The 26,591-nt window shown below is 49.2% G+C and overlaps 1 protein-coding gene across 10 annotated transcripts in view; it reads right to left on the bottom strand.

Annotated features, from left to right (window-relative positions):
- Positions 1–26,591, bottom strand: part of GAS7 (growth arrest specific 7) — a 201,043-nt gene that overhangs the window by 77,382 nt on the left and 97,070 nt on the right. For all 10 annotated transcript variants that reach the window (XM_059906611.1, XM_059906620.1, XM_059906613.1 and 7 more), the window contains one exon: positions 2,144–2,264. In XM_059906611.1, coding sequence (XP_059762594.1) covers positions 2,144–2,264 — 121 coding nt within the window. The remainder of the gene's footprint in view (positions 1–2,143; positions 2,265–26,591) is intronic.

Below are 26,591 nucleotides of genomic sequence, written 5' to 3' on the forward strand. Positions count from 1 at the left end.
TTGAGGGCTGAGGCTGCTTCTTTTTTATTATTATATCCTCAGCATCCCACACTCTGCCTGGAACATAAGTGAGGCCCAATACATGTCTGTTGAATGAACAATTCAATCAACCAGATGAAGAATGAATTAAACAATGAATGAATAAAACTGGCCTGTGTCTAGTGCACTATAGGATATTTATCAGTATCCCTGGCCTCTGCTCACTAGATGCCAGTATATTCCCTAGTTGGAACAATCAAAATTCTTTTCAGACTTGCCCCCTGGTGAGCAAAATTGTCCCTACTGAGAACCACTGTTATACTGGATTGTTGAGTAGGCTAAGTAAAATTATTTATGGGTAATTTAGTGCCTTTTGACATATAATATGTATACAATAAATGTAATTGTTTGATTACTGATTAAAAAAAAAAGCTGGCATGTGTCTAGAATGCAAGACCAAGGAGCCAGGAATACAGCAACCAATATGGTCCATGGGCCAACACATGTATGTCATCATACAGTTTGGGAACTCCTTAACTAAGATCAACTTTTACATTTTTAAATGGTTGAAAAAAGAAGCCTATTCCTTGACATGCAAGTTATTGGAAATTCACCCTGCCTGGTAACATAAAATGGGATTTAACTATCCCCTTACTAAAGAGAGGGCTAGTTAAATGAATGAGAGCATATACTAGCAACGGACTGTTTGTTACACGGCTATTTTTAAAAAATCAGTTAGATTTTAGAAAGCTACTTTTACCCTTCTGCCCCTTTGCAACAGAGTGGCTAATTCAGGACAAGAATGGAGCCGAATTCTTGATGATCTCAGGATCATTTGGTCGATTTCCACATTTTACAGATGGGGCACTGCCCATACACACAGTCACCTCCGAAACTTCGAAGTCTGATAACAGTACAAAGCTGCTCACGTGCTTCTTGTGAGTAAGCTTCTGATTAGAATGGTCAGAAATAGTTCCACTTCCCTTTTCCTAGAAACCCCTGGTTACCTCTTCAACTAGAACACACCCCCTTGAGCGGAAGGCCAGGTTGCCACGGAATATAAACAAACCAGACGCCCCAAGTGGCAGCTGTCAGCTGCCTTCTCTGTTGCTTCCTCTAAACAGCAGCTGGCTCTCCTGTCACCAGTTCCCCACCCCGCCCCCGCCAAGTGCAGGTTCATAAACATAAACCATATCAATGGTCCTGTCGGGTGGGAAGAGGTAGCCGTAAGTCAGGTAGGCACAGATGAGGGAAGTGAGGTGCCGAAATCCTACCCGAATCCATGTTCTGCCTTGGCACACACACACATCTGTGATTCCCACCAAATCTAACTTTCTGTGTTTCCATCCTCTCCGTTCTCTGGTGGCAATTTCCCTGGAGTCAAGAGACAGAGCTGATGGCTGGCTTTGCTCTGCCCAGCCCAAGACCACAGGCTGTACACTGCTCTGTCCACCTTGTTATAGATTCCGCCACTCCTCCTTCTACGACCCTTCTCCAGCCTTCCTGCAGCTCATTCTACAGCCTACGTGCTAGGATCCTGGAGTTGTTGTGAAGGCTCAGGGTGCCTACAATAATCGGAGGCAAAGAGACGTGGTCCTGACCCAACTCAGAAATGCACAGGGAACCTCTAATCACCGGTTAGAGTAAATAATCCATAACTAGCCCCAGAATTTCCCAGAAAACATCCTAAGAAACTCCAGGCAGTGAGATACTTCAGAGAAGAGAGCGATGTTGTGATGAAGTTAGGGAAACCCCACTCTCATAACCCTTGTTTGGGTATCAATCAGCGCGTTCCAAGTTCCAAGCAATCGTGCAGTAGCGTAACCTGTTTGATTTGATTTAAACCAGCTGTGGACCGCAGACCCTCTGGCGATCTCAGTTTGGAAAACACAGCCCCAGACCGTGAGGCTGGGTTCCACAAAGATGTCGGGTGGTTGTGAGGTTCCAAGGATGACCCCAACTTTGAAGGGCAGCTTTCCCCACCCAGGCTCAGCCCCCTGCCACCCAGCCCTGTGAAGAAGGCAAGATTCACCTGCAGCCTCTGAGGTAGATTTCGGGAGGAAAAGTCTGAAGCCCAGGAGGTGAAGGAGGGAGGAGAGAACCACCCCTCCAGACAGACAGGAGCCCGGGGCTGGCGCAGGACGCTGCCCAGGGCGGGACTCACCATTGGTGGCTGTGTTGACATAGTAGCGCCGGCCCTGAGGGGATAAGTAGCTCTGCCAGCCTGGTGGAAGGACAACGGTCTGGCTGTCCTCTCCCGGTGGAGGGGGCACCATTCCAGGCTTCTGTGGAGGAAGACAGAGAAGGTCACACACATGTGGCATTTTTGCAACTGTCTTTCAACCAGGAAGTCAGAGGCAGATGAAGTCTCCCTGGAATGGCTCGACACTGGCGGAGGCGTGTGGCCCACGGGCCTCCCTGGGGGAGGTTACGGGCTGCAGGTGTGATGTCGGGGGTTGCCTGAGCATGAGGTGTGAGGAGCCCTTGATTTTCAGAACCACTGCACAAGGGACAGCACCCCCCAGGGGACGGGGGAGATGCCCGTCGGTTAACACAAGAGCCGGGTTTTCTCCTCCTGGGCCCCCAGAAAGCCACTCACAGGGGTGCTGCACCTGCCTGGAGGAGGCGGGTCACTCCCCAGCTCCCACTGTGGAATCTGAAAATCCCCAGGACCACCAAATACAGCAGCAGACAAGGCCCAGGGCCTGCTATGGGAACCAACCAGGAGTAATTAATGCAAGTCTCAGCAGAGCGAGATGTTAAACCTTCCATAATAAAGCCAGGAATCAATGATGATCTAGGTGGGGTTTTTCTAGTCAAGTGTCCAAATCACTCTGGCAAAGAGAGCTGGGAATCTGAGTCGAAACAGACTTCCTTTCCCTCGTACGCGCTGATGGATGGTTTAATTCTTTAAACTATGCACGGTAGTACTTTGAAAAAAAAAAAAATCAGAGAAAAAGCATAGAACAGAAAAACAAGATGCAGACACAAAGGCTAAAACAGAGGCGATCTGTGGTGGTGGGATTCTGGGGAATTTTTATTCTTTTCTTTTTGCTTCTCTCTCGCATCTAAATTTTCTTCAGTAAACACAAAAGCAAAAGCTGTTAGCTAAAGAACATTGAAAAATAAGGAAAGAAGGTCCAAGTTAGCCCGTCATACAATTGCGGTTCCTTGTGAAGAAAGTAAATTGACTAAAATCAGAATTCCAGCCACACGAGGAGAGGTGCTGTGAATTTCTCAACAAAGCTGGACCCTGTTCAGAAATATTAAAACGCGTCAGCTTCTAAGTGCCCTCAGCATCCCGCAGCCATGCCCACGGAGGCAGGTGCTCATCGCTGGTGACCACCGCTTAGGAAGATAAGAGATCGGAAGTGAGCAGTAGAGACACGCAGCTCCCAGACTGCTCTCAGCGTTTCTGAAGCTGCAAAGCCACGTGCTTCTGCTTTCTGGGGTGCCCTGTGCACCCTCAGCGGGATGGGATCAATCCCAGCTGCTCCCGGGACTTCCGAGTAAACACAGCCACCCCGTGGCCCTCTGAGTAACGGCGGTGTACGTTTCATTATGAATTTTCACAACTTAACTAAAAGCTTTCCCCCACGCCCCGATCGCTTCTGTCTCCCACACCTGTTAACTTACGGCTCCTCTCTGATTCCGTGCGCTGGCTTCTAAAAGAACTACCAGGGGCCACAGAGCAGTCAGGAGGCCGCCTCACCAGCAGAGCATGTCCACTGAGCCCAAGCACACCCCTGTCCACGTTTCCCTAGGCGTCCAGACACTGCTCCGGCCTCTTCCAGATTGGAAGGTGGTCGCAACACGTGCAAGCCCTGTGATGAGTACAGTGTCTGTGTGGACAACATATCCCACAGGCAGGAGACAGACATTCTGGCTGAGTGGAGTTGGGAGTAAAATACGAGTAGGGAGCTCAGGAGGTTGGCTGAAGAGAGGAACATTCTATCAACAGAACCAGGTTGCTTCTGCTTGAGTTCAGGTAACTTAGAGCATCCAAGAAGGGAACGCCAGGTTACAGCTTGTCTAAATAACCTGATAAGAAACGAGAAATTGTTAAGAGGTATTAAACAAGGCTCAGAGATGGACGTGGCCAGAAAAAGGTTGCAGAGGAGAGAGGGACCCAGAAGCACAGTGAAAACCAGCCCTCTGGCCTCAGGCTCACTCGATCTTGACACGGCCCCTTAGCTGCCACGTGACCTGGGGAAATGACTCAACCATCTGTGTCTACTGCCACATCTGTGAAACATCAGCCCAGCTGTGGAAGATACCATGGAGATTAATAACAAACTGGCCACCTAGGACAGTGCCTGTCACCAGTTGTGCCCAATGGGCGTTCCCAGCGGAACAGGGGGCCGTTCAACGCTGAGCAAGACCGGGCTTCACACAGCCTCTGCCTCCTATAATGTGAAGTTCAGGGGCACACACCTGGCCTCCGCCCCACCCTCCCCATCACTGTGGCTGAAACGTCACCATTAACAGTCCCTTCTCTGAGGTTTCTGTTTCCAGGACTCCTCGACTTAGAAGGCAAACACAGACCTGTAGGGGAGGCCACTGGGTCAAGATGCTGACTCACATACTCTGGTGAAAAGACCTCTCCTTAGCTGGACCGGTGGAGAGAGTGGACCGAACCTTCCGTCCCTCTGCGTCCCCCTGGTGAAATAGCATCGGTGACATCTGTCCTGTCTCCACAGCTGCACGGTGCTTTTCTCTTTAGAATGACTGGTTAATCTGCCTAACTCTGTAGGGTCAGAAGAAGCCCGGGTTTCCATCTGAGGACACTGATGACCAGGTGGGGGCCATGAGGGCTCTGAGGTCTCCCCCGTCCAGGAAATGCAGGACCCTTTGGAAGGTACCTGGGGGAGGCATCCCTGACGCTGAGCCCAGAAGGGCCAAGAGGTGCTGAAAGAGGGGAGGGGGGCACCCGGGCCAACTCAGCCAATTTCCTAATTTGGCCAACGCGGCAAAGAGGTCTCCATATCCCCTCCAGCATGGCCACGGGGCCCCACCCTCCTCACCATCTGACTGTGTTCTGCCTCCGCCCTGCCCCCCAGGCAGGCACAGTGCCCTTGTTTTCTCCCCTCTTCCAGAAAGAAGTTCCTCCTGTTGGCTGGCCTGTAGTAAGTCAGGAGTCAAAGACATGTGGACAGGGACTTCCCTGGTGGTCCAGTGGTTAAGACTCCGCGTTCCCAATGCAGGGGACCGGGTTCGATCCCTGGTCAGGGAACTAGATCCCACATGCATGACACAACTAAGAGCCCACATGAGGCAATGAAGATCCCACGTGCCGCATCTAAGACCCGGAGCAGCCAAATAAATAAATAAATATTAAAAAAAAAAAAAAAAAGACGTGCAGACAGCTGGGTACATCCCCAAGAGAACCGAAAACAACACTCAAACACAGAATTGTACGCACATGTTCACAGCAGCATTATCTACAATTACCGACAGGTAGAAACAGCCCAAGTGTCCGTCAACTGATGAACGGACCAACAAAATGTGGTGTGTCCATAAAAAGGAATATTCAGCCATCCAAGGGAATGAAGTACTGATACACACTACAACACGGATGAACCTTGAAATCATGCTATGTGAAATAAGCTGGACACAAAACCCCACATATTGTTCAATCTCACTGATGCGAAATATCCAGAACAGAAAAATCCGTAGACACGGAAAGCAGATTCGTGGTTGCCAGGGGCTGGAGGGAGGGGGAAATGGGGGCAGGCATTCCTTTTTGGGGTGATGAGAATGTTCTGGAACTAGACAGTGGTGATGGTTGCACAAAACTGTGAAGGTATAAACGTCACTGACCGTACATTTTATGTTAGGTGTATTTTAACACACACACACACACACAGTTGGCCTTCCCACCCGCAGGCCCTCATCTAAGAGGCCCAAACCACCACCATGACCTCATTCCTCGTGGTCGTGGAGGGGCAGGCCTCCTGGGAGAGCTGCCCCACAGCCATCAAGAGGATTCAGCGTGAGTAACTACCCAGTAATTAAGGCCTCTGCCAAACCTATTCTTCTAATTAGTTTCCTTCCAACTTAAATCCTTCCCTTGCCTTCCCTAGTTCTGTGGCTTCTCCCCTTCCATTTCAGCAGCTCTTTCCCATGGGAATAGGAACAGAAGCAGGGGTGAGAGGTGAGGCTGGGGGCCCCACCTACAATGAAAACGATCCGAAGGAGTGTCAATCGGGGGAGATGAAGCCAGTTTCTTCCACCTAAGAAATTCTTAACCTCATGCACAGGACTGCTTTGTGGGAATCAGAAAACGCTGCCTCTTCTCCAGATGGGCCAGACCCCTGAGTGCAAGGCTGGGTTTCAGCTGCCCCTGACTCCCCCCCCAATCTGGGCCCCCTTGTTGAGTAAACAACCTGCTCAACTGTATATGACAGCCCATCCTCTGAGAATCTAAAGAAAACTATGGCTCTTCTGCCCCCCAAAATGGAGGCATGTGTGCACCTACTCACTCCCCTTACTTCCTGTGGAACATCGAGAGTTTCTAGACCACTTCAGAACCCTAGTCTAGAAGGTCCTCAAGAAACATCTGAGCTCAGATCCCATTTGCGCTCATTGATAATGACTTTCACCAAATGTTTACAGTGCACCAAGGACTGGGCCAGGTGCTTCACACACTCATCTCTAATCATTGCCACAAGCCTGCCACAGAGATGCCACTTTTTCCCATTTTAAAAGGAGGAATCTGAGACTCAGGGAGTTTAATATCTCCACCAACACTGCACAGCTAATTAACTGGTGAAACCAAACTTTAAGATATTAGCTTTGTTTCTATCCAGTTACCCAAATCCTAGTTACCCTCAGCCCATCTCTCCCCAGCTGTCTGTGATCAGCTCTGTATCTTCACCTGGACCACCTGACATCCCAGCTCCCGTGCAAGGAGGATGGCAACTCAGGCCTGATTCTCCTGCCTGTCTCACGGTCTCCAAACGAGCATATGCCTTCCCAGGAGACGTGCAGAAATATCACCGCCCACGTCCAAGCAGTCACGTTCCCCGCCTGTGGGCTGACTTCCTTGTCTCCTTACTTAGAACAACACAACCAGAGAAATTTTCCTCTTAATGATGGCTACTGATCCCCTCCTCGGAGGGGGAAAAAAAGAGCAGACAAACAAAGGGAAGTCACCTAGAGATTAAAAACAAATCCCCCTACATTGGTGTTTCTCAAAGTGTGGTCCCTGGGACACCCCGTCCATCACCAGGGATGTGGGTTAAAGTGCAGATGCCGGGGCTCTGACTCCAAATCAACCTTGAGCCTAGAAAGCTGCTTTTTAACATGTACCCTTAAATCTCATGCTCAATGAACTCAGAAGAGATGGTCTGCAGCTTTCTTTTGAAGGAGTGATGGAGAGAAAACATCACTTCTGAGATCAAAACTGGGAACAGAAAATTAATAATTTATAAAAAGACAGTGTTTGGCTGTCTGGCTACTTATAAAGAAAAGACTCCTGTCCCCTGGCCCAGACCCTTCAGATAGACTATTCTAAGAGATCTGATCTTGCCTCTGCAGCCTCCAGGCAGTACGAACCCCACCCTCAGACCCCCCCAGTTTCTTCAAGTTCAACCCAGGACTCCTTGCCTCTTAGGAGACTTCCGGAAGCACCTGGTTCTTACCTTCCGCAGGTGTGAGCAAACGGTCCTCGCCGGTGGTAATGGGGGGCCGTCAGACACTTGATTTTGCAGCCGGATCGGACGGTTTTAAGGTCCCCCCATTCCGCGTCTTCTCACACCCCAAACCCAGAAGCAATAGGAGCGCTAAAGAAAGGCATTTCCACGGCCCTCACAGCCCCCCTCCCCCACACCCAGATCTATATATAACAGCACTGAAGTTGTCAGCCTAAGGAGCCACTTTCTGGCAGACCCGTTGCCATGGCAATGACTGCTAATGAGCCCGGTACCGTGACTGGCAGCGCCTGAAGGCATCTCCATAAAGAACTCGCCAGCAAGTTCTCCCTTCCCAACGACACAGCCAGCTGGGACACCCGGGAGCAGCCAGGACGTGGCCAGGTGTGCCTGGGAGCCATCAGCCCCCGGGGAACCAGTTTGTTACAGGTGCGCCCTGAGCAGTCCCCGACCCGGAGGCCAGAAGCGGCTTCCACTGTCACTCAATATGGTCAACCAATTCGGGACAGGGTTGCAAGAGAGCCACCAAGAAGCCCAAGACCCCGGGCTTCCCTGGTGATGCAGTGGTTAAGAATCCGCCTGCCAATGCAGGGGACACGGGTTCGAGCCCTGGTCCGGGAAGATCCCACATGCTGCAAAGCAACTTAAGCCCCGTGCGCCACAACTACTGAGCCTGCGCTCTAGAGCCCACGAGGCACAACTACTGAAGCCCGCGTGCCACAACTACTGAGACCACCTGCCACAACTACTGAAGCCCATACGCCTAGAGCCCATGCTCCACAACAAGAGAAGCCACCGCAAGAAGCCCGTGCACCGCAACAAAGAGAAGCCCCAGCTCGCCTCAACTAGAGATAAGCCCTCGCTCAGCAATGAAGACTCAACGCAGCCAAAAATAAATAAATAAACTTAAAACAAACAAACAAAAAACCAAAAAAAAGAAGCCCAAGACCCAGCGGGGCTGGAGACTGGAGAGTCACATCCACCCCACGCCTTTCTGCTGACACCTGTTTAGGGTGGAGAGATTCCCAGACAGAGCTGGGAAGAGCTACCCAAGGAAAGATCATCTCTGGCTACAGGGTAAGAGACAAGGCATGAAGCAGGGCCCCACTTCCCACACCGGTGCCGCCAGCCACAGGGTCTGTGTCCACAAGAACACTGAGCACGTCTCCTCTGTCTCACAGGTGAAAGTATTGTTCTCTCTGGCTCTGGCAGCCTTTCTATCCATGGAGAGCGACTCAGAGAAAATAGCTGGGGAGGAAGGAGGGGGCCCGTGACAACAGCACAGTGCATTCTGGGAAGTGTAGTCCTCCCAAGTAGTTTCATAGGCTGGTGGGAAGAGGATGGATGGACATTGACAGCATCTTCATGTTCTTCTAGGGGTGAGAGATTTGGAGATCCGGCCAGAGGGCAGAGGAAGAGGAGGAGGAGGAGGAGGGGCCGCACAACAGAGAAACAGAGTGTAAGATTCAGGAAGGCAAGGCCATGTCCACCTTGTTCTTAGCTTTAGTCTCAGCTCAGTACCCAGAATATTGGATGGAGGGATGCATGGATGGAAACTGGGAATTGTAATAGAAACTGGGCTTCAAACAGATTTGAGAGGCTATTTCCCCAAGACAAGTAAACAGAGAATGGCTGTCCAAGCAATGCATGTGCCCCACCTGTGAACAAATCCCAGCTCTTCATGGACTGACTGAACGGACTGTTCAACTCTGAGTACAGGGAGGTGGGGGACACAAGATAACACAGTGTTTCTTTAAGGGCAGAAATTAAATTGAGGAAGAGCATCCAGAAGCTTCAGGAGCAGCACAAACTTCTACTCACGAGCTCATCTGGTCTCCAGAAGAAAAATTCCAGGAAGCCATTTAGCAACCTCAAAAGAGGGCAGGAAGATACAGCCTCTATTATACAAACGCCGAAGTCATAAGGAGAGAACAAACTAACGGAAAAAAAGGCAAGTTGGTTTTAAAAAATGGTATAAAAAAAAAAAGGACAGGATGTGCTCAAAACTGTAGGGAAATGTAAAAGGTAGTGATAAAAGGAATATCCACATTGGTTGCAATAGAACATAAAATCAGTATTGTAAAAAGAAAAAAAAAGTCAGTTCTGTACAAAACAAACTGAAGAATTTTTTTTCCCAGAATGCAAAGGAAATGGGAAAACATGAAAACGGAATCGACAGAAGAGCAGGCCAAGATGCTAGGTGTTCCTGAAGAAGAAACTAGAACAAAAGCCGTAGCAGAAAAGAAACTATAAACAAAGGTTGATTGGCGGGGCGGGGGAAGAAAACCTCCCTCAGCTCCAAGAGACACACAGGAAGGTCCGCACTGCTCCAGGCAAAATGGGTTTTAAAAGCCCAACAACAAGCTGACACCCTCTAACAATACATTTACACAGCAAAGAAAGGATAAAGTCCTACAACGCTTTAAGTGGGAGGAGGGTGTCTCCGATAAAGGATCATAAATAAAGCTGCTCTCAGCTCCTCTGTGACCACATTTCCAAAGACACCCCTGGACCCCTATGTAGAAAATGCCGAGCCCATTCTATGTGGCCACGCTGTCTTTCATGAGTGAAATCGATCGAAATACATTGCTCTACAGACAAGGGTTCAGGATATTTACCAATCAAGTGCTTAAAAGACATACTCCAACTGCCTGAAAGATTAAAACAATTACAGGTGAAGAATGAAGGCCTCGAGGTAAAAAGGACCAGGGCTGAACACTGAAAGCAGCTTTTAAAAAAATGTATAAATAATCATTGTAAACCTAGTTACAGAACATGTGTAAGGGTCACTATTCTCAATACATAGTGTAAAAAAAAAAAAAAAAAAAAAAAGAAATAAAAACCCGGATCACAAATTCCAGAAAATACTAGAAAAGATCAGGAGGTAGGAGAAGAAAAGTGTGGACGCCAAGAGAAAGGAAGCAGAATCCCACTCTCCCTTCTCATCCTGATAAAGTCCCCTTCTTCCTCTCCCCCCTCCTGCCAAGACTTTCAGGTACCTACGCAACTCACTACCATCCTCTGGCATCTGGCATTTGTCCTCCTCTATTTCCTAGAGAAGGACGGGTTTCCAGCCAGAGGGACCACGGCAGAAGGGAAGGGTCCTTGGAGACCACAAACTTTCTTCCACAGGGAGCCCTGAGCCCTGAAATCCATGAAGGCAGACAAGGTGGGCCCAAAGCCCTTTGCTGGATGAGGGAACGCTCAGGAACCCAGGGCTTCTAGAAGATCTCATCTGTTCCTCCTGTTTGCCTTTGGAAGCCCTCAAAGCCAAAGCTGGGCTCAGCACTCAGAGAAGACTGTCACTATCGCCCAGCCTGAGTCTGAGCTTTTCTGCTTCCCTTGATCCACTCTGGTTGGACCCCGTGTGAAAGGGGGTCCAAACCATAAGGCTCACCTCTAGCTTTTACCCGTCAGGAGCCATAGAGCCACAGGATGTCTTTCTCCCTTTCACTTCTCTACGTGCAGAATTTCTCAGTAAATGTGACCAACTCGTCAGAGGTTCTGCCAGAACTCTCCATGAGTATACTCATACCCCCTCTTACTAGAAATCACCTGGTTGGGTCTTTGAGTCCATTTTATTTTATTTTATTGTACCACATTTACTCTTTTTTTTTTTTAATTTATTTTTTACTGAAGTATAGTTGATTTACAATGTTGTGTCTTTGAGTCCATTTTAAAGGAAATTTCCAAACCAGGCTCTAAGCACTTAAATGCAAGAGCTCCCAGGACTCTTCTAAACCTGATACCCAAGTGTCCTCAGGCCTCATTGCTCAGAGTAGATGGCTGGATGGCTGGATGGCTGGATGGCTGGATGGCTGGATGGCTGGATGGATGGATGGGGTAACTTTCACAGCAAAGATCCACATCCCTCTGGCTTGACTCCCCCGCTTGATCATGCCAGACCTGTACCCACCCCATCCCCGAGAAGCTCCCAGGATGATATCTACCGGTGGCCAGAGGGTGACGCACCTGGACTCGCCAGCCCCGTTCCCCATGAGCGTCTGCCTTGCTTTTCCTTGCCTGCATCAGTGACCTTTCGCAACCCCCCCACTGGCTCCAGCACTGTCCTCCATCCATGACGCTGCTGGAGGAAGCCTCACACCCTGGCTGCCACTGGTACCCACTCCGAGAGGTGGACATCAGCGCCGTGGGGGTTTTCTCCCGGCACCCACAAAGCTGTCAGCCCTGGGCCTGGAGGCTGAACAGCTTTGAGTGCTGCAGGAGTGTCTGGCTCCTGAAAACTCAGCGAGAGTCCTGGCCACTCTGAATATCCATCAGCAAGCCCCCCAGGGCCTCCCTGGGGGCCAATCAACTCACTGGGCATGTTTCTTAGGACTGAATAGGCAGAGGACACAGAACAATAAACTCTGTATTTTCTGACCCTGAAAAGGAAGGGAGTGATCTGGTGGACCAGGAATTTTGATTAACACAATTACAATGTAGCCCATGCAGGGATACAGGAAGTCAACCCTCGCAGGAAAACTTGCTCAACTGGAAACCACGGGGTCTCCAGCGGGGCAAGGATGGATGAAAAGCTTTGCAAGTGATACTGCGAATTACAAGAAAGTGCTGGATGAATGAACCCTCCTGGTTCAGAGGCCACTTCATGGCCTTGAAGTGTCTGGGGGTCAAGCAGTAGAGGGTAGAAAGTGGCTTCTACGTGGGCCCAGCACGCATTCCTGCATGGGCCCCACTCCACCAACCCTGGAGAAAAGAGATTTGATTATTGTTTCCCCTGTCGTACAGATATAAGACAGAAGGGCCAATTCACAGGGTTTAAGAGGAGACAATGCAAGGAACGAGGAACTCTGGATGGCTGGTACTTTTCCTGGCGACACCATCCAGCATGACAGGTACCCGAGAGATGCCCTGTCTTCAGCATCTCCTGGGAGAATCTCCACATTGACCGAACAGCATAAACATGCCACTGAACATCACAGTCACTCTTGCTGTTTACGAGGTTTGGAGCAGGTACCCAGAGGCCTCATGGCCGTGCTGAGGGCCACACGGGGAAAGGGGTTCCCGTGGATGTTCCTGAAATACAGAGAACAGCTCCGGGAGTAAGACGGGAAGCCACAGCTGCTTCCCCACCTTGGAGTCTGGAGGGGCTTGGGGAACCCCAGAGAAAGCCCCTAACTTTTGCCCTGTTTCTCAGGTGCGTCTGATCCTGATGCTTCGGAGCTATAAAGGAAAAGGCAGTGAGCTCCCGGCAACCCGTTCCAACTTCTGGCTCCTGAGCAGGAAAAACCCAAGTGATTCTGCTCACTTGTGATTAACAAAGACATTTTTATTCAGACTCAGCTTCCTGATGGGCTGTTGAGAATGTTGGCTCCCTTCCTCCTACCCCTCCCCTAGCAGATAAAAATAGCAGGGGCTGTTCTGACATCCTACCTCCACGTCGGGAGCGTCGGCAGAAAGCACAGGGGTCTAGGCTTAAAGAGACTGTGTTCCCAGGCAACGAGCTGTGATTTACGCAGTCCTCTTTGCCTCTCTGGATGTCTGTCTCCTCGTCTGTAAAACCAAGGGCTGCCAGCCCTCAAACACTGGGGTTCGGACTTCCCTGGTGGCGCTGTGGTTAAGAATCCGCCTGCCAATGCAGGGGACACGGGTTCGAGCCCTGGTCCGGGAAGATCCCACATGCCGCGGAGCAACTAAGCCCGTGCGCCACAACTACTGGGCCTGCGCTCTAGAGCCCACGAGCCACAACTACTGAGCCTGCGTGCCACAACTACTGAAGTCCATGCACCTAGAGCCTGTGCTCCGCAATAAGAGAAGCCACTGCAAGGAGAAGCCCGTGCACCGCAATGATGAGTAGCCCCTGCTCGCCGCAACTAGAGAAAGCCCGCGCACAACAACAAAGACCCAACGCAGCCAAAACTAACTAACTAAATAAATTTATATGAAAAAGACCACTGGGGTTCCACAACCTGAGGCACGTCTTTCATAACAGAACCCAAAACTTCCACAAGGGAAAATTCAAGGCATTTAAATGACCAGTGCAAACTTGCAAAAGCAGCTGCTACATAAAGAGGTGGCAGAGACCTCCTGACGAGGAACATAAACGGTCATGAAACATTACCCTTTTTTTTCTGCATGATTCCCCCAGACTCTTTTGGGGTCCAAAGAGGAAGCAGTCTGAAACTCTTTTGGTCTAGAGATACCGCTTCATTCACTCCAGACTCAGGATTGGTGGGAAAGACACCAGTGAAGTGATTAACAAAAATTGTAGATCATTAAGTTTATGCCCAAACCAGGATACTATTATAAATTGTGGGCATTAGACCTCAAACCACTATTAGAGACTGAACACTGAATTCTCCTCCCTTTTGCTACAGGGCACTGCTCTGGCCTCTTTAGGGCTGAAATGTCCCTATTTGTGAGAGGAAGGAGTTGGGGTAAAGTTTCACAATTTCCATAGTTGTAAAGGATCTCAAGATACATCCTAGGAGAGGAAAAAAAAAGAGAAACAAACAAAAAAACGCATCCTAGATTTTCTATACTAGTTTACCTCTATAATGATATCAATTATCCTGCCCTAGAAGATGTTTTTTGCAGGACATTTTGAGGCTCACTCACCAGAAACACTCTCCCTAGGGAGCTCCTGGTAGGGTGAAGACCCCTCTAGATGATTCCGGGTCCAACTTCCCTTTGCAGAGGAAAAAGGCTGGGAATAAGAGAGTTTTGCCAAAAACACTTGGTATTGGGAGGGGAAAAAGAAACACGGCCTTTCTTTAGTATTAAGGTGCAAAACCCCAAAATGCCTATGCCATTTCTGGCACTTTCGTAAGTTGTTATGACTCTGAAGAAAACCCCATAACCAAATTTCCCAAGCATTCTGTTCTGTTCGAAATGGATTTAAGAGGCTCAGAAGTGAGGCAGGGAGTTGAAAGTTGCTAGCCCGGGGAAGTCAGAGGCTTGGGTACCTCATGGAAAGCAGCCTGCCCGCCAGAAAGGAACTTCAAAGACAGGTGACACAGCTGTTGCCCACAGCTGCTCCGGGAGTAAAAGCGGGCTTCCTCGTGGGGAGTGGGTACCGTTTTAAAGGGAGGCAGAGTAGAGCTCATTAGGGCACAAATATGGGTGTCTCTGATGGCCGGTCTCTGGCCGAGGTCCAGCTGATCCAGCTTTACGGATGCTACTTGCAGGCCCGCAGGCACCAAAAGAAACCCGGGGCAGCCAGTCTTCTCACCATGGAGACGCATTCCACTTACTCTGCAGTGCCAACGGCCTGGGCTCCCAGGGATTCCAATCAAAGACTTCTGACTCTGCGAGCTGGTTCCCAGAGATCCCTAGTTGGCCCTGAACCATGAGCACCGGGGGGAGATTAAGGCTAAGAGGGGCTGGTTCTGTTTCTATGAGTCAGAAGGGGTGCGATTCCAACCAACCCAAGTCAGCTGCCATTTCTGGAGCCTGAGCTCCTGGTGCACATAAAACTTAGACGAATGGGACAGCCGAGGACATGGCCGTCGAGGTTTCGGATCTACCACCGCTCTGGGGCACCATGCAGAGAACACGGACTCAAGAGCTGCCTCTGTCTTGCTGTGAGATCTTGAGCAACGTACTTCATCTCTGCTGGTACAGAATTTCCTCATCTCAAGAATACGGAAGTTGGACCAGATGGTCTCCAGGGTTGTTCTTGTTGGTTTGTTTATTTTTTGTTTGAAAGGTATAGCCTAATGCTCAATGATTCTGGATGTTAGTATCTCTCTTTTAAGGACGTGCCATTTTTGTCGGAGGAAAAAAGGCACGTTCAAGTGCAGACACGGGATTCAGAGGCGGTCCTGGAACGCTGCCCGGGCCCCAAACACCTGGGCTTCTGCCTCGCTGCCTTGGAGCTCAGCGCCTCCGCCTCTCACCACGGGGAGTTCTGGTGAGTTCTTCTGTCCTGATGGCCTGTGTCCGCCCCTTCCCTGTCACTCCCAGAGCCACGCACGGTTGCTCTCTATTTTGCCAAGAACCGGACGTCCACCTGGCGTCCTGCGATTCCCTGTGACCGAAGTTAGAATTCTCCCCGCACCCAAAGCAGGCTCCGGAAGAACAGTTCCAGACCTGCTGGCACACGGCGCCTCTGCTCACCACTCACGCTGCACCCCGCCAACGGCCCGCACCCCATACACCTCAGCCTCTGCCAAGAGCTTTACCGGGCTCCTCCCCGCTCCCTGAATGCACCTCAGCGTTCATCTCCTTGCTAATCCCGTCCTCCCCGTAAACCTCCCTGCCGCCACGCGCAGCCAGGGCCACACCTGCCCAGGGCTCTGCAGCCAGGTCGTGGGCAGCTGTAGCTGTCAGCGCCGGATTGACTGGTCTGGGTTCTTTACAACAGCCATCATCCCAGTGTGGTCCCTGCACCAGCAGCCCAGGCGTCCTCTGCAAGCTGGTCTGAAACGCAGGGTCCCAAGCCCCACCCTAGAGCCAGGCTCTACGTCCGAAAGGTCCCCGGGCAATTCAGAGGCACGTTAGGCTCTCTGAGAAGCCCAGCTGGGAACCAGGTCACTTGGCTGGTCAGAGGATGCTCCGGGAGGATAAGCACCGTCTCTGCTCCTGGTACAGGTTCAGGCCTCGATCGGAAGCCACGCCACAATCAGAGAGGCTGATTTTGACCCAGCCAGTGGGATAGAACGTCCTGGAGGAAGGTTTTGTGCAGAGACAGACGGGACTTTCCACAGAAACTGGACCTCCTTCGGCTGTCCAGAACCTCAACCAAGCAGTCACTAAAGTCTGAGCTGATCCCTCTTGGTCCCTCTTTCCGAAGAAGGGGAGAGTCTAACTTCCAGAGGCAGGACGGTTGGCAAAATAAGGCAATTCTCCTCTGAAGTCTCCGGAGAGCGTCCATCATCTTTAGGGCGGCCACGGCTGCCACCACCAAACTGGACAGAAACATCCAGCCCAGCCTGGAACCCCAGTGCAGATACTGGATTAACTGGGCAGATACTCAACAACCTTCTGGGGAACTGTGTCCTTTAATGGGCTTTTCACCATCCAGTGTCCCATCTGGAACTGGGCCGTGGAGTAGAAGGTAGGTGGATGGGTAGAAGCCAAGCTTTGGATGTGGGACAAGTTACTGGCAGAGGCAGATCTGGACTCCAATCCCCACCATAGAAAAATCCACATGTCACCACTCTGCTTCTCCGTCACACTGAACTGAACTGCTTCCCCAGGGAACCAAGGGGGAGCCAAGGCCCTTTCCCTCCACAAACATCCCCTTTTCAATCTTTTGCCCCCTCTCCTTCCTGGTTTCTCCAACATCAGCCCACATCTTCTCCCCTCCTCCTGCCTCGGGCCCGGGAAAGGTGCCCCCAACACACCAGACTTTGTAAGCTCAGCAGCTGGGAGCCCGTATCTCGGAGGGTTCTCAGAACCGCCTCTTGAAAATGCTCAAGCCATCTTAGGAGCATGCGGAGAAAGGCAAGCTGCACACACGCTGGCAGGTAAGCAGAACGATTCTTACCATTGGAGGAGGGCTCATCTTCTCTGGGGGCCGCTAACTCAGAGTCGTGGGTCCTGTCTGCAGTGCCCGGGCTGCTGGCCAGGGCCCCTGCCAGCTTCCTCTCCACAGGCCCCTCTGCGGGAAATGAGGCCCAGGCGAACAGCTACCCCAGGGTCAGGGCTCTGGGCACCCCGGAGGATGTTTCTGTGGCTTTTCTCATCGCTGTTCTTTCACAAAGAACCCACTACATTGCACAGTTCCTTCCAAATCTGCTCCAGCTCCTGTGGGGAAATCAACGATGCCTTCTGGACTTTCCAGATACAAAGGATCTGGGGGCTTGCTTTCTTTCTTTCTCTCTCTCTCTCTTTCACTCTTTCTTTCTTCCTTTCCTTCTCTTTCTCTCTTTCTTTCTTTCTCTTTCTTTTTTCTTTTTTGCACGCTCTCTTTTTCTCCTTCCTCAGCTAAAAAAAGTTGGCTGAGGTCACGACATACAATGGCCAAGCCTGTGTCACTGACCAGATGCCTTCCACCCCCAGGCCCGCGGACAAGAGCTCCTTTGTCCACTGTATTTTAGGCGGGACTCCCTGGGCCTGCCCAAGCCCTGCTGGGGAATGTTCCGCCAACTTCTTCCCATCCCAAAGTCACAGCTCTGGCCCCGGCTCCGGCCCCAGCTGTGTGAACCCAAGGCCAGATAAAAACCAACATAAAAAGGATGGAGAATGCTCCCCCAAAGAACCACTGTGCTGGACTCGTCCAGGGCTGGAGAGCTGCTGCCCCCAAAAGGGCAAGATGAGGGTCCCCTGCCTTCACTCAGCCCCTGTCACCTCCAAACCTGGACAGACAGCGGGAAAAGAGGAGGCAATGCCGGGCATCTCAGATGAAAACAGGCTGGGGATCACCAAGCTGTTAGGTTCACGGGAAGAAAGGACTGGACCCTGAGAGCCACACTGCCTCCACCAAGGAAATGAGTTTCAGCAAGGACTTGGCTCCTTGGTGAATATATCCTATCCCTCCGCTTAGAAAGCTTTTCGGAGCAGCTGAAGGTTTAGCACTTGAAGTGCCCTGCATTTCTGGGTTTGCTTTCAGATGCAAACCTTTGGGATTTTAGGAACTGATTCTTTACCTCGAAGTAAATATGGTGTTCTGGAGGAACAGAGGTCCTGAGGACTGCGCGGTTTCCTATAAACTATCACTTCTCTCAAACGCATGGATGAAGTATCTACTTAGGAAGGTTTCAATGCCAGCTCCTTGGGTGGGGGCCAGGCCATCAGTACTGTCATTTAGGGACAGAGTCAGCTCAGGGTCAGCGCTTTGCTGGTTCACCACTGTGATACGTAGGGCAAGGCCTCTAAGCTTCAGTTTCTTCAAGTGTAAAACGGAGATTATCTTTCCCAAAAGGTTGCTGTGAGGATTAAAGGGGAAAAAAGCAATCCATGTAAACACTTAGTATAGTGCGAGGGTGATGTAAGTTATTACTGTTGATGTTGTTACTATCAGCAGGGGCTGAAAGAGTAGGTGCTGCAGTTTCCCTGGACACGAAACTGTTTAGACTCAACAACAAAAACAAACAACCCAATTTTAAAAGGGCAGAGGACATTTCTCCAAAGAAGATTTACAAATGGCCAATAAGCACATGAAAAGATGTCATGTGTCACCAGTCATTAGGGAAATGCAAATTCAAACCACAATGAGATAACACCTCACACCTATTAGGATGGTTACTATCAAAAAACAGAAAAGAACAGATATTGACGAGGATGTGGAAAAACTGGAGCCCTTCTGCGCTGCTGATGGGAAAGTAAAATGGTGCAGGTGCTATGAAAAACAGTAAGGCAATTCCTCCAAAAATTAAACATAGAATTAGCATACGATCCAGCAATCCCACTTCTGGGTATATATACCCAAGAAAATCAAAAGCAAGGACTCAAACAGATATTTGTACACTCCTGTTCATAGCAGCATTATTCACCATAACCAAAAGGTGGGAACAATCCAAGTGTCCAGTGATGGATGAATGGATAAAAAAAATGTAGTCTATACATAGATCTATACATACGCTTAAATCTACGTTTGTAAAATGGTCCCAAACCAGCCACTAAGAGAAGAAGTGAGCACCGTACGTATCCAGAGGCGAGAGTCCTCCAGTGGCTGCTGGGTTATCTTCTCCCTGGTGTGGGAGGGGACGCCAGGTGCAAGCTCACCCCCTGAACCGTGGGACCAGCCATGCCCTGGAATACACAGCAACGTCCTTCTCTGCTCCTGGAAATGGGCTCCCACCCAGGAGAAGATGAGAACAAAACTTCATCTGCATCTAGACAGCCAAGACCCTCATCTTCAGGCCCTCTGGTTTTGTGGAATTAAAATGGCGATGGAAGCTTTCACAGCCCATGACTTCTTGTTTTTAATAACAGCAAAGAGGGGACGGTTTTCAGGCCCTTCAGCCTTGACACCACTCTGACCCTGCAGCACCCAGACGAGTAGATACAACCACAGAAAATAATGCCCTGCTGTAGGCAGCACAGGAATCACCGTCATGATGGTTCTCTGTAAGGCCTCCAGCCAATGGCGAGGGGCCTTTCTGGCCCATTACAATCCAGGAGGCTGATCTGCGCTGACCTGAACTAAAGCAAAACAAACCAGTACTGCAGAGGTTTTATTCTTTAGGATTCACCCAAGTTAACATTTCTGGGTGTGTTAAGACTCGCATATACATTCCAATGGGTTTACTGTTTGGGGTTATCCTAGCGTTCTAATCCAGAAGTCACTTCTGTTCTGCTTTACTGATAGTCCTCTATCATCACAGTTGGCTGGGGAAAAGCACAAATTGTTCACCTCCTTTTTTGTCTCTGAAAACAGGTACGTTTCTAACTATGGGGCCACATGGACAAACAAAAGACATCAGGAAACCCATGATCCAAAAGCAAAAAGACTGGCAATCATTTCCACTAAGCTTCATTTTCCCCGAGTTGAATGGAGTCAGATGCAACCAGCCCTCCTGTGATTATTCTTTGTTTCAGCTGAGTTGAAAACTGTCAACCAAAAATAGGCCACGTTCGCTGTGGGACCTCATCCTCCGTTGGACAAATTGTGTTGTCTTATAACGATAATTAAGAAAGAACATCTGGGGATGGCGATGACTCACTTCTTCTAAATGCTTCAGAGGAATGAAGGGAAAAATTATTCACCAGCCCGTGCAGTCTCCAGGGTACAGGGTCTCAAAGACAGCCCCACCCCCTGATACGCAGCCCCTTGGCTACACAATCAATCAGCAACTAATAACTAATCAAGTTCATAACTAATCAAGTTACTAACGACCGCTTTCCTGAATGCTGTAGAAGATACAGGCAAGTCTCATATATAGGACTTGACTTCTGAAATTTGGAAGATAAGGCACAGACAAACACAAGTGTAAAAAAAAAAAAAAAAAAAAAAAGGAATAACCATACAGAGGACTCTGTAAGGAATGCTGACTGCTAAGTAGGTAGACAATAAGAGCTTTCAGAGTCCTGAGGAGGGCAGAGCCCTTTCAGTTGGGACAGGCAAGGGCAGTTCCTCAGAAGATACAGAATTTGCCCGACAGCAGGGATGAAAAGAAAGGGCTTGACCACAGCAGAAGGACACTGAGTAAGAAGCAGAATAAGCCTTGGCAACTGATGAGACGTGGGGGGAATGGGAGAAAGTAAAAGTCAACTCCAAAGGGAACAAGAGAAGCTAGAACCAGTTGCCCAGCGATCCAGCTATGGTGGGAGCCATTTGCGGGGACGTGGTGGAGTTTGTTGTCTGCGTATCCAAGTTCAAAGTGGTCACTGGGCAACTGGGGTGAGTCTGGCCCTCGACACATGGAGCTGCAGCATCTGCACGGAGGTGGCGGTGAAATCCTATAGGTCAATGCTGAGTTCATGCAGAAAGGATGCACAGTGGAACCTATGGGGGGGGGGGGTGCATTCAAGTAGCAGGAGAATGAATCCATCCCACCCCCCATGCCCTCCATTCACGCAGGCAGCACCCCCTGGGCCCCTCTCAGTACTCTTAAAGGCAAAAAAAACCAACCAAACAAACAAAAAAACAAGTCTTAATCTGTTTCCCCTCCAAACCAGTCCAGTACTTCATACTCAGGGAGTACATGATGGGGAATGAACAGATGTGGGTTCTGAGAATCAGAGTCACAGGAAGCAAACGAGGATGGGATCTTAAGAAGAAATACATAGTTCAGTGTCCACACGAGATAATGAAGAAAACGCTTACTGACTACAGAGAGGTTTCCCCGCTAATCTCAGAAAGGAATATGGAAGTAAGGTGGGCATGGAAATCTGAACACAGGCACACAAGGCGCTGGGGCGTGTGAGGAGGCACAGGGAAGCAAGGGAAGACATTCAGAGAGATGCCCATTCAGAAGAAAGCAAGAAAGGGACGGGGCTGTATGTAGGTAGTGGCCAGATCTGGCCTACCAGGCCAAGCGATGGCCCCTGGGAAGTGACTGGCAGCCAGTTTCTTGCACTCAATGTGGTGGGGTCCAAGGCCCCTCATAAGGTTTCTATGTGTCCCCATCATAAAAGAGTCCCAAGGTCAAGTGGACATATCAGAAATGGCACCTGGTTTCAAAAGCCTCCTTACAGGCCCCGTTCCAGACCTACGGGATCCCCTCTCCTCAGCGTCTCCCAGACCTCAGTCACTCACGTTCTGCTGTCAGAACTTTCCCACTGTCACGCCTCAGCTACACTGTGATTTACTTTTTTTTAAACTGACTTACATGGAACTTGAATTAAGCCTGGCCCTAAGCAGTAATATCTATGAAACCATGGATTTGATTAGGTTGGGGTTTTTTCTTTTTTTCTATTACACGCGAAAATAAATGGAACTTAAAAACTGTTATCTCCACGTGATCTAAGATCATCTCGCATATCCTCAGTCGTAAACTCAGCCCACTTGGAGAAACACAGTCTCAGGCTACATGTAAAACTATCACACAGCATCCAGGCAATGGTTTACGAGGTTCTTTTTTCAATCCCAGAAAACCAAACTTGAATTTGTTACTGACCACATACCCACAACTGCAGGAATGAGGTCCCCAGTGTGGACCTGAATCACCACGGGGAGGACCAAGAGGACAGTTAAAGGGATGCAGAGGGACTTCCCGTGGAAAGGGGCACCGGGCGGTAGCCCTGTGGACACCTCTGTCAAATCCCGGTTAAAGTGGCACTAAGAGGGAAAGATAAAACTTACCACGCTACAAAAAAAGCAAAAATAGTGTAGACAATCAGAATCTGAGGGAAAAACCCTCCAGAACCTTTAAGGCCAGTGGAGTACACGGAGAAAATTTTACAAAACGGAGACTAATTGTGAAAGGGGAAACAGCACTTCACACCTTCACTGCTCTCTGTGTCTAATTTGAGATGCACTTGGCACCTTGGCCCTTCTCAGACCCCGATGTGAGATACAGGATCTGCACCCACCCGAGCACTAAACAGCCAGCCCCTGTGGCTCAGAAGCCACCTGAGATCTGCCCCTCTCTCCCAACCACCCATTTCCGCACAGCGATTCCTGGAAAACAAGCCAGCGGGCAGCGCAGGCGGGTGCAGGGCCTGGGGAGGGGTGTTAGTCATTCAGAGAGGTACGGATCGCACAGGTCAAGTCTGGAGAATGTCCTGGCAGCAGTGCGTGGGGATGGGGCCAGGAGAACTGTGATTTCTCACGCACTCCACCCATTTGGAATATCAGCGAGCCAGGCAGTAAAAGAACGATGCACCAGGTGACAGCCAATTTGAAAACAAGAACAGGACTGGGAGATGTATGTACCACTGAACCTACAGGTGAGCAAATGTGAAAAGGACTCAACCTTCCCCCAAGGGCACAGAGTGCCAAAGCCAGTGACAGATGACCTATACTCTTCTGGTATAATGCAGTGTCTACATAGATCCTGCCTTGTTAAGAATGAGTTTGAAAAGCCGGGGGGGGCGGTGGTGGTGGGCAGGGGGCGGAACACACGGGAAATGAGTGAGGAAACACCATCCTAAAGGCTCAAAGGAAGAGCACATCTCAGAAAGTAATTCGGAATATAATTTAAAATGTCAGGAAACTGCTAGAATGTAAGAAGTTGTGACCTCTTAGAGAGAGGAACAGAAAATTCGTAATGGAAAAAACCAGGCAAAAGAGAAAGGTTGATATAAAGAAGAAAATAGATAAGGTCAGTATTATATGAAAATTGCTCATTTAAAGCCACATTAACAGTTGTGGATAAATAAAAATATTAAAAGTTAAATCAGTAAAGTGCAGAGTAAACCTAAAAGGATCTCTCCAAATTGCAAACTAAAAAAAGCAAGGAAATAATGAATCAATGTAGGTTTAAGTAGTAGTCCATTAGAAAAGACCAGATCAAATACACTAAAATCAACAATTAATGACAAAAATATAAAAAATCATGCACACCAACAGGCAAAGAGAAAAGTTATCTAGGAAATCACTCCTTCCTCAGACTTTTCCTCTACTCCTACTAACAGCTAGAGAACACTTCCCACTAGAATAAAAGCTCTGTGAGGCGGGGACTTTGTTTTGCTCACAGCTCATCAGGACTGGGCATCGCCCATCTGAAAGTGCTAGAAGACAAATGCCACTGAGGTCAAAGCCTCAGGGGGTATGGCCATCATCTTGTTCATCCCTGTGGGTGTCTATAAACATTTGTTGAACGATGGAACAGGCTGAGCTGCAAATATGAGTTTCTGTCCAAAAAGGTTGACATCCAAGATGTACATATCCAGCTAAGTCATATTACTCTTTGACATGAAAGAAACAGGAAGGTTCTTGTAGGCATGCAAGTGAAGACACCACCCACTTACTGTTCAGACACTGAGAGAGAAACCAAAATTAGGAAGATTATGCTGGGGAAGTAACAGTATAAATGCATTGCTTAGTACACTCCCCCAACTCAGAAATGCAGCAAAGTGTACTGCCTGGGGTTAGGGTTAGGGTTAGGGTTAGGGTTGAGGTTTGGTGCCGAGTGTTCCCCTTGGTCCTCCTCTGCTGCTTCCCTCCCATCCTGGAACCAGGAGACATGTTTCTCCTGCAACATCCAAAGCCAGTACAGACGAAGCCTCCAGCCATGTGTGGGGCGCACTTGTAACTGCTGCTTCCTTTTCTGTCCAAGCACATGCCGACCGTGGAGGGACTGTTCAAGCTTTGCGGATCCTGTGCTGGGAGAGTCACCGAACAAAAAGTCTTTGTTTCCTTTGTCCACCCGAGCAATGCTGCACGATGCAGAACATCATAGCGGCCACTTTCTCTGCCAAAGAACTTGAGTGATGATTTTCTGTGTATTTAAAACTCATACTGAATGAACCAAGTCTTCCCCCACCCCCTCAAAACAGGAAAGACTAATCAACCACCCAGTAGCCAATGCTTTCTGCCATCAAAACCCTCTTTTATATCATCTTCTAAACCCTCTTTTATATCATCTTCTAAGAGTGGTTCCTGTTTTAGAAACAAGAGTACGCAGCATGATCTCAACTATGGAAAATAATGCTCTCCCCGCCCCAAGCCAAGCACGAAGGAAACACACGAAAATGTTAACAAAAGTTATCTTTGTACTGTGGGATTGCTCTGGCTGTTGTAATTGTATTTCTTTTATCACGTTTAAAATTTTGAGTTTTTAATTTTAAAAATGAAAATTTTAATTTTTCTTTATTTTAAAAATGTATTTGTAAACACTGCCCTTCCCCTGAATCAGCATGTACAATTCTAAATATACCATATGATCCCAATTATGTAGACAAATATGCACCGAAAAAAAAAACAAGACAAGCACGCTAAATATTTTTTCTTATTTCTGTTTTTCTGTATTTTCCAAATTTTCTATAATGAGCATATTCATTTTAGTGCATTCTTTTAAAAAAATCTTTAACTTGGATTCCATTATGAGCTAATACATGAATATATAGCCTTATGCAAAATATTTAGATAATATTTGCTAATAAAATCCCCCTTGACATATTCCATTTCACTTGCCATCCCCTAAAATGAACATTGTTTATCAGATTAAGGTTCACTGTATTATCTTTCAAACAGCAGGGAGACTTGGGGGGGGCAGGGCTTTATTTTTAGGAAAACTAATTGAATTAAGACAAAATGATCAACAGTAAAGAACTTAACCAATGCAGCGCTGACACAAAAATTAGGGATGGAAGGGACCATAGAGATCACTTGATCCCATGTTGCCATTTTACAGATGGGGAAACCGAGGCTCAGAGACAGACGGGGGTTGGTTGGACACCAAGTCTCCCAGTCCTAATGCAGAGTCTTCTTCTCCTCGCTCTTTGGCCCTAAACCTTGGTGCTGATGTTGCCATCATGGCTGGAGGAGTAGCTCTGGCCAGATGGCATGGCAGAAACCAAGCCCCACTCAGGACCCCTCCCCAGGCTGACCCCCACAAGGCTCCGTGCAAGGCGACCTTTGCCAATAAGTCTGGCTCTCAGCTCAACCATGAGCCACTTCCCATCTGTTTGTGGCCAGTGAGCCCCCGCGAAGCAGGGTGGGGGTGACCCGGGGAGGAAACATCTGTGCACACAAAGAGGAGTCATAAACGCACTTGATTTTCTCTTTTGGCAAATCCTCTTCTGCTTATTTTTTTTTCCACTCATTGAAATGCAAAGCTCCGTTCCAACAAGGGGGCCTGGAAGATTCCAGAGGCTTCGAGGAACCACAGCCTCTGGTCTGCAGCAGGGGCTCCCAAAATAAGGTATGCACGATGCGATGCGTAGGGGTGTGGGCGGGGATTAGAAACAGAAGAGGCAACCCTCACTAGCCACTCGAATGCCCACAGACATCCCTTTGCTTGTCTCCAAACCCAGCTTCTAACCTTCAGCCAGGGCAGAGGAAGTTCAGGTATAGGTTCTACCTCTTACCAGCCATATAATCTCAGGCACGTCACTTCACTGCTTTGAACCTCTTTTTCTTTTCCACATGTAAAAATGGAAATACCACCACCCACTGCACAAAACTCTTGCAAAGACTAAATACAAGGGCCGAAATGATGGAAGAAACTCCGTAAGCATTAGCTGTGCTCCATACCGTCCCATCTCCGTTAAATCACTGAGCAACCTTTAGGAGACTCATCAGCTGAGGTCCCCAATGCTGAGTCACTCGTGCAGCACGGCCTGCGGGCTAACCTCTCAGAGTGACACCTTCTGAACTTCCTGACACAGACCGGAGAAAGAGGAACAGCATGTGACTTGGAATCAGGCCACTCTGTGGGCAAGACTGGGGTTTCGGGGACCAGCAGAAGGGGCCAGAGAACATCCGTCTCCACCGGGGCTGCTGGGAAGCTGGTGACCCCCTGCAAACCAGACCGAGAAACAGACAGAGCCGTGCACAAAGAGCCGTGAACCAACCAACGCAAAGCCTGGCAACCTTCCTAAAGCAGCCCGCATGTGACTTCATTTGAATTGTTGCCACCAGCAAGGACACCCCAAGAGAACACTCCCAACCCCGATTTCAAGCTCCTAAAAATGAGACAGGTTGGATAATCAGGAGGACAAAGG

This window comes from Balaenoptera ricei, chromosome 20, assembly GCF_028023285.1.
Source record: "Balaenoptera ricei isolate mBalRic1 chromosome 20, mBalRic1.hap2, whole genome shotgun sequence".
NCBI classification, from domain to species: Eukaryota; Metazoa; Chordata; class Mammalia; order Artiodactyla; family Balaenopteridae; genus Balaenoptera; species Balaenoptera ricei.